At 45.3% G+C, this 13,195-nt stretch overlaps 1 protein-coding gene across 6 annotated transcripts in view; it reads left to right on the forward strand.

The window, feature by feature from the left end:
* LOC124046585 (fermitin family homolog 2-like) overlaps window positions 1–13,195 on the forward strand; it is a 74,010-nt gene that overhangs the window by 36,424 nt on the left and 24,391 nt on the right. For 2 of the 6 annotated variants that reach the window (XM_046367114.1, XM_046367116.1), the window contains exons 4-7: window positions 6,555–6,686; window positions 10,858–10,890; window positions 12,481–12,706; window positions 12,895–12,997. In XM_046367114.1, the coding sequence (XP_046223070.1) occupies window positions 6,555–6,686; window positions 10,858–10,890; window positions 12,481–12,706; window positions 12,895–12,997 (494 nt within the window). The remainder of the gene's footprint in view (window positions 1–6,554; window positions 6,687–10,857; window positions 10,891–12,480; window positions 12,707–12,894; window positions 12,998–13,195) is intronic. The other 4 variants (XM_046367118.1, XM_046367119.1, XM_046367115.1 and 1 more) reach the window with 3 other exon arrangements.

Genomic DNA, 13,195 nt, shown 5'->3' on the forward strand with positions numbered 1-13,195 from the left:
TATCAACAGTTTACTGTGGTCCAGTTCATTGGTGGACCATCACACCGTGGTTTGGTTCACTGTCCAAAGTGTCAAGGCCTGGATGTTGATCAAATATGTGTGGTTTGAACTCAGTTTTATTTCTACCCAAAATGAACACACTAGCTTGAATATCAATCTATAAATGGTGTATGTTAGTTTGTCCATCCACAAAAGCTCCTGTCCCTAGTCAAATCAAATCAAATTTATTTATATAGCCCTTCGTACATCAGCTGATATCTCAAAGTGCTGTACAGAAACCCAGCCTAAAACCCCAAACAGCAAACAATGCAGGTGTAAAAGCACGGTGGCTAGGAAAAACTCCCTAGAAAGGCCAAAACCTAGGAAGAAACCTAGAGAGGAACCGGGCTATGTGGGGTGGCCAGTCCTCTTCTGGCTGTGCCGGGTAGAGATTATAACAGAACATGACCAAGATGTTCAAATGTTCATAAATGACCAGCATGGTCAAATAATAATAAGGCAGAACAGTTGAAACTGGAGCAGCAGCACAGTCAGGTGGACTGGGGACAGCAAGGAGCCATCATGTCAGGTAGTCCTGGGGCACGGTCCTAGGGCTCAGGTCCTCCGAGAGAGAGAAAGAAAGAGAGAATTAGAGAGAGCATATGTGGGGTGGCCAGTCCTCTTCTGGCTGTGCCGGGTGGAGATTATAACAGAACGTGGCCAAGATGTTCAAATGTTCATAAATGACCAGCATGGTTGAATAATAGTAAGGCAGAACAGTTGAAACTGGAGCAGGAGCATGGCCAGGTGGACTGGGGACAGCAAGGAGTCCTCATGTCAGGTAGTCCTGGGACATGGTCCTAGGGCCCAGGCCAGTTGAAACTGGAGCAGCAGCATGGCCAGGTGGACTGGGGACAGCAAGGAGTCATCATGTCAGGTAGTCCTGGGGCATGGTTCTAGGGCTCAGGTCCTCCGAGAGAGAGAAAGAAAGAGAGAAGGAGAGAATTAGAGAACGCACACTTAGATTTACACAGGACACCGAATAGGACAGGAGAAGTACTCCAGATAAACAAACTGACCCTAGCCCCCCGACACATAAACTACTGCAGCATAAATACTGGAGGCTGAGACAGGAGGGGTCAGGAGACACTGTGGCCCCATCCGAGGACACCCCCGGACAGGGCCAAACAGGAAGGATATAACCCCACCCACTTTGCCAAAGCACAGCCCCCACACCACTAGAGGGAAATCTTCAACCACCAACTTACCATCCTGAGACAAGGCCGAGTATAGCCCACAAAGATCTCCGACACGGTACAACCCAAGGGGGGACCCAGACAGGCCGACCACAACAGTGAATCAACCCCCCAGGTGACGCATCCCCCCCAGGGACGGCACGAGAGAGCCCCAGCAAGCCAGTGACTCAGCCCCGTAACAGGGTTAGAGGCAGAGAATCCCAGTGGAAAAAGGGGAACTGGCCAGGCAGAGACAGCAAGGGCGGTTCGTTGCTCCAGAGCCTTTCCGTTCACCTTCCCACTCCTGGGCCAGACTACACTCAATCATATGACCCACTGAAGAGATGAGTCTTCAGTAAAGACTTAAAGGTTGAGACCGAGTTTGCGTCTCTGACATGGGTAGGCAGACCGTTCCATAAAAATGGAGCTCTATAGGAGAAAGCCCTGCCTCCAGCTGTTTGCTTAGAAATTCTAGGGACAATTAGGAGGCCTGCGTCTTGTGACCGTAGCGTACGTATAGGTATGTACGGCAGGACCAAATCAGAGAGGTAGGTAGGAGCAAGCCCATGTAATGCTTTGTAGGTTAGCAGTAAAACCTTGAAATCAGCCCTTGCTTTGACAGGAAGCCAGTGTAGAGGCTAGCACTGGAGTAATATGATCAAATTTTTTGGTTCTAGTCAGGATTCTAGCAGCCGTATTTAGCACTAACTGAAGTTTATTTAGTGCTTTATCCGGGTAGCCGGAAAATAGAGCATTGCAGTAGTCTAACCTAGAAGTGACAAAAGCATGGATTAATTTTTCTGCATCATTTTTGGACAGAAAGTTTCTGATTTTTGCAATGTTACGTAGATGGAAAAAAGCTGTCCTCGAAATGGTCTTGATATGTTCTTCAAAAGAGAGATCAGGGTCCAGAGTAACGCCGAGGTCCTTCACAGTTTTATTTGAGACGACTGTACAACCATTAAGATTAATTGTCAGATTCAACAGAAGATCTCTTTGTTTCTTGGGACCTAGAACAAGCATCTCTGTTTTGTCCGAGTTTAATAGTAGAAAGTTTGCAGCCATCCACTTCCTTATGTCTGAAACACATGCTTCTAGCGAGGGCAATTTTGGTGCTTCACCATGTTTCATTGAAATGTACAGCTGTGTGTCATCCGCATAGCAGTGAAAGTTTACATTATGTTTTCGAATAACATCCCCAAGAGGTAAAATATATAGTGAAAACAATAGTGGTCCTAAAACAGAACCTTGAGGAACACCGAAATTTACAGTTGATTTGTCAGAGGACAAACCATTCACAGAGACAAACTGATATCTTTCCGACAGATAAGACCTAAACCAGGCCAGAACATGTCCGTGTAGACCAATTTGGGTTTCCAATCTCTCCAAAAGAATGTGGTGATCGATGGTATCAAAAGCAGCACTAAGGTCTAGGAGCACGAGGACAGATGCAGAGCCTCGGTCCGATGCCATCAAAATGTCATTTACCACCTTCACAAGTGCCGTCTCAGTGCTATGATGGGGTCTAAAACCAGACTGAAGCCATAATGCAGAAGTCATCATATGTTGCTCTGGATAAGTGTCTGCCAAAATGTAAATGGTTCTGTGTGGTGGGTCTCACTCCCATAGCGATGAGTCATCTATACTTACTACTCTACTGCTGAGCTGGCACCCTGGATAGTGTCAAAAGGATTTGATTTAAGATGTTTCTTATTTTGTGAGCGTCATGTTTTTGAACCACTTATCGAGCTTTGCAGCCTTGCTCTGGTACCCCATTCTGCTTGGCTCTGGGTAGAAGTTGTCCTTAGCCACAGATCTAGGATCAGCTCAACTACCCCAAGTCATATTAGTTCATATAATGCAAAACTGACCGTAGTTCAGTGTCTTATGTCAGCTTCAGCACCACCTGCAGAGCTCTGGTTGGTATGGCATTATCACTTTGTCCTGCCCCCTATCCTCTTTCTGCCTCTCCCTCTCTCCTCTCCTCCTTCTCAGTATTGGCAGGCTGCATCAGGGGCCTGCATTCCTCTCCTCCTTTCATGTGACTGATGAAAGGAAGGGCTCTGTCCAATCTTTGTTCAGCCCATCTCTTGCAGGTGCTGGGGTCAAACATAGCAATCATAGCCATTTCCAATACCAAACAGTTATGTGGGTAACAGAACTTGAAGCTTTGGTGCAATTCCCGTTGACACACTTGTTGACTCAATCCTCTGTGCTCAGCAGTGCTAAGGCTAGGTAGCCCGTCTGCACTCAAATGGCTGTATAAGGGCACAGGGCTTGTGCTGCAATGCGGAAGAAGGAGGGAGGAAAGGCTATAGAGGGGTAGAGTGAGAGGAAGGAAAGGCTATAGAGCGAGGGAGAGTGAGTGGGAGGAAAGGCTATAGAGCGAGGGGGAGAGTGAGAGGAAGGAAAGGCTATAGAGGGAGGGGGAGAGTGAGAGGAAGGAAATGCTATAGAGAGGGGGAGAGGGGAAGGAAAGGCTATAGAGAGAGTGAGAGGAAGGAAATGCTATAGAGAGGGGGAGAGTGAGAGGAAGGAAAGGCTATAGAGCGAGGGAGAGTGAGTGGGAGGAAAGGCTATAGAGAGAGGGGGAGAGTGAGAGGAAGGAAAGGCTATAGAGAGAGGGGGAGAGTGAGAGGAAGGAAAGGCTATAGAGAGGGGGGAGAGTGAGAGGAAGGAAATGCTAGAGGGGGAGAGTGAGAGGAAGGAAATGCTATAGAGAGGGGGAGAGAGGAAGGAAAGGCTAGAGGAAGGAAAGGCTATAGAGAGAGGGGGAGTGAGTGAGAGGAAGGAAAGGCTATAGAGAGGGGAGGAGAGAGGAAGGAAAGGCTATAGAGAGTGAGGGGGAAATGAGTGGTGAGAGAGGAAGGAAATGCTATAGAGAGGGGGAGAGAGGAAGGAAGGAAAGGCTATAGAGAGAGGGGGAAGAGTGAGAGGAAGGAAAGGCTATAGAGAGGGGGTGAGCGAGAGGAAGGAAAGGCTATAGAGAGGGGGAGAGCGAGAGGAAGGAAAGGCTATAGAGAGGGGGAGAGTGAGTGGGAGGAAAGGCTATAAAGGGGAAGGAAAGGTTATAGAGAGAGGGGGAGAGGAAAGGCTATAGCGAGAGGGGGAGAGTGGGCTACAGTCTGGTTTGTTCTTAGTGCTTTTTGCTACAGTAACACTAACTAAACAAACTACTCTCCCTCTATCCCACACATACATGTTCCTTCCCAGCAATGGAAAATAGGGAGTGAGGTTTAAAACGGGCAAATATAGGACAAACTGACATTTCAATTCCTTAGTCACAACCACCATCTCTTAAATGAGAGTAGAAGCATAGACAAAAGACAGCACAGCCATTTACCCCAGCTGTGCTTTTAGAATCTAGACAGTGCACATCTATCTTTTCCAGATGCATTCTGGCAGATCCAGCCAGCTCCTCAGTGCCGTCCCAAAAATGTCCTGAACGCTGGAGATGAATGTTGAGTGATGGTTCCCTGGCCTCCTCAGCCAACACGGAGAGAGGAGTATGCAGCTCTGTTTTACTCATTATATCAGGTCTGCTGTATCTGCGCCTGTCAGAGGAGACTTTAAACAGAGCTCCCAGCATAGTTTAATTACACACACACACACACACACACACACACACACACACACACACACACACACACACACACACACACACACACACACACACACACACACACACACACACACACACACACACACACGCACCCTCAAACTGTGAACTGCAATGTGACTGTTTACTTCTCAGCTAGTCTTTTGATATACACACGCATGTACGGATACACAAGATCTGATATGTAGTTGTTTATGCCATCTGTTGCCTCTCAGCTAGTCTCTCATCCAGTATGTCGTGAAGAAGTGCCAGGCGAGAGTCTATGGTGTTATGACATATTTGTTAATCCAAACAGCTCATTATTTAGTGACTGCTGCTAAACACTGACATTGTGTGATATCAGAGGAGCTGCTGCACTTCCCACTGCAGTGTATTTAGTGTGTGTTCGTGTAGGGCTGTGACGGTCAGTGAAATGACCGCGGTCACCGGTATAATTGTTTGAATAACATTTTTCTAAATCTTTTAATTGTTTATTTTTTTTATGACGCACATTTTCTCCTCCTGACTGCATGTGCTGCTGCTGCAGGGAGGGGGGGTGTTGCCTAGGCAACCAAATACTTGTTTGCTTTAACACCTTTGTTTCAGCAAGGGTCCATGCTATCTGGGATTATTGGGACCTCACAACTCTGACGTTACCCAATTTAAAATGGGTAGGTTTTTAGAGATGTACCACGGATACCGTATAGCACTAACCTTTCAGCAAGGAGTAACAACGTTTCATCACCTTGTAAAGAGTCCATGTTCCCGAGGAAACCGACTCAACCGCACGAATGCCCGGCTGTCCCGTCTTCAGTCAGGTTCATGTGGAACAAACAACTCAAAACCCCCCCAAATGATTTATTATTCATTTAACTGCTATTTTATGTTCATGATGGTCTTCATCCATAATTGTCGGTTACATAATGATTTGTTCATTGTGCCAGCTCTATGTACGTGTGCAGTTAGTCCACTACACATCTCCACCCCTCTTGTTTGGGGGGAAGGTTAGGGGGGTGTTGGAGTCCTCCCCTTGTGCACAGCTCTCTCTGATTCTCTCCAACTCGCTCTCTTTCTGTCTTTCTCATGTCGTCTTTGTGCTGGGTTTGCCTACCTCCTATTCTAATTCTTTAAGTCAACGGTGTGGTTCATGTGAGGCCTGGAGTTGAAAGACTCCTACCTGCTATCTGTAAACCAGGGCAGTGACACACCATCACATCAGGTATGACCAATGTAAACCGGATGTACCTGAGCTCAATTTCAAGTCTCATAGCAAAGGGTCTGAATACGTATGTAAATAAGGTATTTCTGTAACAAAATGTGGAACAAGTTAAGGGGTCTGAATACCTTTCAAATGCACTGTATGTATAGGGGTAAGGTGACTAGGCATCAGGATATATGATAAACAGAGTAGCAGCAGCGTATATGATGATTGTATCTGGCTGTGTGTGTGTGTGTGTATGGAGTCAGCATACATGTATCTGCATATTGTGTGTGTGTGAGCAATTTTAGTGTGTTGGTGTCAGTGTGCATAAGTGTATAGGGCCCTTTGAGTGTGCATTGAGACATAAGAATTAACATACAGGGCTCAACTGTCTGTAGTCATGTTGTTAGGTATTTATCAGTCTTATGGCATGGGGATAAGCTGTTCTGGAGCCTGTAGGTGTCAGACTTGAAGCACCGGGACACTGTTTTGGATTTCTTGTAACTCGTCTCTGTTTCTCTCTCGGTGTCTCCCTCGCTAGACATCCGTCATCCAGAGGAGGCATCTCTGCTGCGTAAGCCCCGCGACCCCAAGAAGAAGAAGAAAAAGCTGGAGGAGGCTGAGGAGGCGGCTCTGGAGCTGGAGGGGCCACTGCTCACCCCTGGATCAGGTAGTAAGTTTCACTCATTTACCTCAAACACACAATGCCTACCCTGAACCCCATCTCCAACAGCCTTCTACTCCATAGTATCCTACTGGCTGGGCCTATGGATGCTAACCCAGTTAGCATATGCTTTCTAGCCTGTGGATATTATCTAAACACTATCCCTGTTAGCGGTTTGCAGCTGGGCTAATCTATGTCTTTAACACAGGCCTGGTTCTGTGGCTCTCATGTGCTGCTCTGATGAAAGAAATTCATAATATAAGGGATGCAACTGTACCAGGGACCTTACCTTGATTGGAGGAAAATCTTTTCATTATACTACCATGAAAGGTCTGTAAATCTGGAGAATTCTGGTTACACTTCCACTTCTGGAATGTACACGATGGAATCAAGTCTTCAGTCCAATAACCGGTTGAATAGCATCCTTTGTCTTTCTTGGAGTATCTATCCTGCTACCTATAACCACCCATAGGGTTTTAAAAACAGTCGACAACAAAAATGAGGTTTTATTTTTATTTTTTATTTTTATTTTTGTATCTGCCTAAATAAGACTGAGTTTGAGGAGTAAGGGTATGATTAGCAGACTCTGGGTTCCTTACTCCTTGGCAGGGAGGGAGTGAATGGTTGGGATTCCTTGCATAGTTGGTCAGCCTGCCATTTTAAACTCAAACCAGGCTGCAGAGCAATAGCTACACGTGGCCACTCCTCCTCCCGCCTGCTAGCCTTGTCAGTGAATTTGCTGCAGTGATGTGAGGAAGGAGGAGGAACATGGTGCTGTGCTGTGGTATCTATGCAGTGTTAGCCAGCGTTGATAATGCTAAGGCATTGTGAATGGGCCTCCATTGTCCCAGCCCTGCCCCTGCATCTACTTGGCCAACCATCCCAAACATGCATACACAGCCTGTAGGCTCCAGGAGGGGATGAGAAAAGGGGACAGAAGGGGTGAGAGTGGCAGGAGAGGGGGGTAAAAAGTGAAGGGGGGGGGGAAGAGGGACATTAAGCCAACAACCTCTGACTCTTGGCTCCCTCTCTCCAATGCTTTATGTTCATTCAATGCTTGTGGATTGCCATTTGACTCCAGGGGGATCCTGTGAAATAGTCTTACTTTTTTCTGAGTATTAGAATAAAAGCAGAGTTTCCCGAATTCCTTGAGTTACACCTTTTATTTATATTATACAGTTGAAGTCGGAAGTTTACATACACCTTGGCCAAAAACATGTTAGACTCAGTTTTTCACAATTCCCGCCATTTAATCCTATTAAAAATGGCTTGTCTTAGGTCAGTTAGGATCACCACTTTATTTTAAGAAAGTGAAATGTCAGAATAATAGTAGAGGGATTTATTTCAGCTTTTATTTCTTACATCACATTCCCAGTGGGTCAGAAGTTTACATACACTAAATTAGTATTTGGTAGCATTGCCTTTAAATTGTTTAACTTGGGTCAAACATTTAGAGTAGCCTTACACAAGCTTCCTACAATAAGATGGGTGAATTTTGGCCCATTCCTCCTGACAGACCTGGTGTAACTGAGTCAGGTTTGTAGGCCTCCTTGCTTATTCACACTTTTTCATTTCTGCCCACAAATGTTCTATAGGATTGAGGTCAGGGCTTTGTGATGGCCACTCCAATACCTTGACTTTGTTGTCGTTAAGCCATTTTGCCACAACTTTGGAAGTATGCTTGGGGTCATTGTCCACTTGGAAGACCCATTCTCGACCAAGCAGCAACTTCCTGACTGATGTCTTGATGTTGCTTTAATTCTCTCAATTCTCGCTTTACTTTCATTCTCTCTACTATTATTCTGACATTTCACATTCTTAAAATGTGGTGATCCTAACTGACCTAATACAGGGAATTTTTACTAGGGTTAAATGTCAAGAATTGTGAAACTGAGTTTAAATCTATTTGATTTATGTGTATGTATACTTCCGACTTCAACTGTATATACACTGCTGTTCAGAAGTTTGGGGTCACTTAGAAATGTATTTTTTTGTGTATTTAATATAATATCAAATTGATCAGATTCATTAATGTTGTAAACGAATGTTGTAGCTGGAAACGGCCTTTTAAAACTATCTTTTTTAATGGAATATCAACATAGGTGTACAGAGGTCCATTATCAGCAACCATCACTCCTGTTTTCCAATGGCACGTTGTTAGCTAATTCAGGTTGATCATTTTAAAATTATAATTGATCATTAGAAAGCCCTTTTGCAATTATGTTAGCACAGCTGAAAACTGTAGCTCTGATTTGAAGAAGCAATTAAACTGGCCTTCTTTAGACTAGTTGAGTATCTGGAGCATCAGCATTTGGGGGATCGATTACAGGCTCAAAATGGCCGGAAACAAAGCACTTTCTTCTGAAACTCATCAGTCTATTCTTGTTCTGAGAAATGAAGGCTTTTCCATGCGAGAATATGCCAAGAAACTGAAGATCTCATACAACGCTGTGAACTACTCCCTTCACAGAACAGTGCAAACTGGCTCTAACCAGAATAGAAAGAGGAGTGGCTAATGTGAACAGTGAAGAGGTGTCTCTGGGATGCTGGTGTTCTTAGCAGAGTTCCTCTGTCCAGTGTCTGTTATTTTGCCCATCTAAATCTTATTTGCAACTCTTTCTTTGCAACTCTGCCTATAAGGCCAGCATTCTGGAGTCGCCTCTTCACTGTTGACGTTGAGACTGGTGTTTTGCAGGTACTATTTAATGAAGCTGCCAGTTTCTCAAACTAGACACAAACTAGCAAGAGGACAAGTACATTATCTTGTCCTCTTGCTCAGTTGTACACCGGGGTCTGCCATTCCTCTTTCTATTCTGGTTAGGGCCAGTTTGCACTGTTCGGTGAAGGGAGTAGTACACAGAGTTGTATGAGATCTTCATTTTATTGGCAATGCACTGTGTTTCTGATAAATTTGATGTTATTTTAATGGACAAAAAATTTGGTTTTATTTCAAAAACAAGGACATTTCTATGTGACCCCATTCTTTTGAACAGGTGTGTGTGTGATTGGTATTGCCCCAAATATCACCACACAGATCAATAGGATATCAATGTTAGTAGTTCGCCAGGGGTTTCTAAAATGAATTTGGCCGAGCCAAAACTCTATGCAAAGAGTCAAAATTGCTTTAGGATGAAAAAGACTTTAAGAAAAACATGTGTACACACACCTCCCCCAGCTCAGATGGTAGGAGTGAGTAAATGTTTAATGTGCAGTGTTTCATGGCCGAGCTGCTGGGAGTTAATTTCTGACTGTTGTGTTGCTTCCCCTCTGGGAAGGGCTGTGGCCGCCTGATGGGAATCACAAGGCCCAGGCCTACGATGCAATATATATACACACACGCACACACAGCCTCTTCCTTACACTTGATGCTATCTGTATGGTGCTCAGCCACTGCCTCTCCCTACAGTCCTGCCCATTCCACCCATACTGAAGGAGGCCCTCTGTTGCCTCTGACCTTGACCTGATAACTCCTTATCTCCTTCCCAACACACTCACTGGACCACAGAGGAAACCGGGTGAAGGGGCAATACTGCGGTCAAGATCCGTTGGCAAGATTTGACTTCAGAAGTTCACCCTTGACCAAGCAGGATGTTTTGGGTTGATCCAGATCGTGTTTAGAACGAGTCAGTTCTGACTCTAAAACCACAACCCATCTCCACCCACATGTCTATGGTGTCACTGGAAAATCCCAGACCCCCCACACATTCCATTAACAGAAACATGAATGTTGTTACTAACAGTTGACTATGACACTAGGACTATGACACTAGAACTAGGACTAAGAGCATGCTTGCTGCTCCTCTCAGATGATCAGCTCTACAATATTCTCATCATGTAAAGTTATGTCCAGGACTTTAATTTCAGTAGGTGTGTTATGTAGCACTGGGTCATTCCAACGAACACCCTGCCCTGTCCGGCTTTTCAATTGGAAATTTGATAGGAACTGTCCATGGTTTGCCATACCACGTTCCTTTCTCCTCTGCTGAGGGGGCAACGGGATCTAATCTAGGGCTGGTTAGATTGGCATACTGGCAGTGCCAGTAACTCCTACTCTTTCTTCCTTTTTCCTCTTGTCTTTTAAATATCTCTTGTTTTAATATCTCTTTTAATCTGTCCTCTTGTTTTTGTTCCTTTTCCTCTGCTTTCCTTCCCTTCCTCCTTTTCTCTTTTCCCACTCCAGCCTCTGAGATCATTTACATTGGGCCGGTCAAAGGTAAGGTCTTCTGTCTGCTTTCTCCCCTTCCTCACGGCCGCCCGTTTCCCTTACCCCCCCCCCTCACCCCTCAGCTGGAGTGATGGTCTGGTAACCTGACAAGGCTGTATCCATAGGAAGCCAGCTGCTGCCCTTGTCACCTGACTGAGGAAATCAGCTGACTCTGGTTACAAGATAGGCTTTGCCTCACTCCAACAGAACCAAGCTCACTAAAACCAGCTTTGCTCACTATGTGTTTGTTTTGCTAGAAATCTGTTCACGGTTTGTTCTGCAGGTACCAGGAAGAGTGAAATAAAATGATTAAGTGGTTAGAAGAAGAATGGTATGTCCACAACAATACATTCACCCAATTTCAAATGGACCAAATCCATACAGAAGCCATGTGTAGAAACAGACACTTTCATATGGTGACAAAGCGCTAGGTGGTCTACCCCTCCAGACCTTAGCAGTCCCCAGTGAAGGGGGTTGAAGGATTAGGAAATGTTAACATAGTTGGTGCCCTCCAGCCCATTTGCACTGTCCCACTGAAAGTCAACGTCTGGGAGTAACCACTTTGGCCTGACAGTATATACTCTTATCAGTTTTCCCTAGATGTTTGGGATTCCTCCTGTGACCGTATGGGAGAGCAGCGCTCTAGCTGACCTGCCTTGCCTCCCTCCCCGCATTTATGAGTCGACCTTTATAGAGCCTTCTAGAAACCCTTGCTGTTCTCATTACTTTGACTGTATTAGACACACACACAGGCCATTTCTTGTTGAGATTGTGGTTAGTGGGTTGGCCTGCCTGCTTTTTCAGGCCAACGGGGCTTGGTCAGTGTGTGGGCTGTTACTACAGGCTAGCCAACAGGAAGTGTCATGGTTTCACATTGGTTATTTATGTCTTAGGTCAATTATCAATGGCTTAAATCTGAATAGAACTCTATTTTTTCATACACACACAACTCTTTATACATGAGCACTTCTCCAGCTAAGGGAGCCCAATCTCTCCCTCCAAACGCACATCCACCGGTTTCCCCTAAATGGAACACAAACAAATCAGAGAGATGCTAGCTTTAACACTTTCGTGTAACACCCTCCACTGCCCCTCTCATATGTTGCTGGTTGTGCTGTATAGTTTGCTCTGTGCACCTCTCAGGTTGTGGACCATGTGATCATGATCGTATGAACAATGTGCATGATGAAGCGCATCAACAGCATTGGCAGGGTATCAAGCACCTGTTAGATTGGTGGTGCTACCAACCACAGGCTGCAAGTGTGTGTTGTGGAACAATGTTAACTTTTTTTGGGAGGCACTTGTGCTTTGCGCTACACTCACACGTTCAGTACCTTCTGTTGCAGGGGACTGTATTGTGACTGTTTTATCATATTCGGTGTTTTGCAGGTATGGTACTTGTGATATGCGTCTTTGTCTTGGTGGATGTCACTTACACAATTGGGATGATCAATTTCAATCTAGGAAGTGAATTGAAATTCCAATCTAAGAATTGAAAATAAAAATTTAATTGGAATTTCAATCACTCTCCAACTGAAATGGAATTGAGCCCAACATTCCTCAGTCTAACCCAGGGTACAAAACGTGTTTGGTTTGCAGGAAGCATCTACTCTAGTCCAGGCCTGTACAGTAAGACCATGACCCCCACTTATGACTCCAGAGACGGCAGCCCCCTGTCCCCCACCACCGCCTGGTTCGGAGATAGCCCTCTTTCTGAGGGCAATCCCAGCATCCTTGCTGTCAGCCAGCCAATATCCTCGCCCGATATCCTGGCTAAACTCTACAAGTCCCAGTCCCTCCTGGACAAGGCCAAGATCAACCAGGGGTGAGTCGCCCTAATAATAAATCTAGCACTAGTCTTGTCTGCTGTAGTGCAACTGGCCCCTGTTTCACAACTTTATTAAAACTGAGGTCATTCTGTTTGTGGAACTTTCTTTCAGAAGTGTGACAGTCACTGTTCTGTCAAGTATGGTGTGTTTTATTTCTTGTGTGTGTGTGTGTGTGTGTGTGAAGGTGGCTGGACTCGTCTAGGTCTCTGATGGAGCAGGATGTCAAGGAGAACGAGGTGCTCCTCCTGCGGTTTAAATACCACAGCTTCTTTGACCTCAACCCCAAGGTACATTACATGGACTTGTTTTTCCATCAGATGAGACTTTAGGTTTTCTAAACTTTTATTGCGTTTCTCTGAATTGTGTAACCGCTTACACACCACAAGCAAAATAGGCACACACACACACACACACACACACACACACACACACACACACACACACACACACACACACACACACACACACACACACACACACTCCCC

Source organism: Oncorhynchus gorbuscha, linkage group LG10 (assembly GCF_021184085.1).
Source record: "Oncorhynchus gorbuscha isolate QuinsamMale2020 ecotype Even-year linkage group LG10, OgorEven_v1.0, whole genome shotgun sequence".
Classification (NCBI taxonomy): domain Eukaryota; kingdom Metazoa; phylum Chordata; class Actinopteri; order Salmoniformes; family Salmonidae; genus Oncorhynchus; species Oncorhynchus gorbuscha.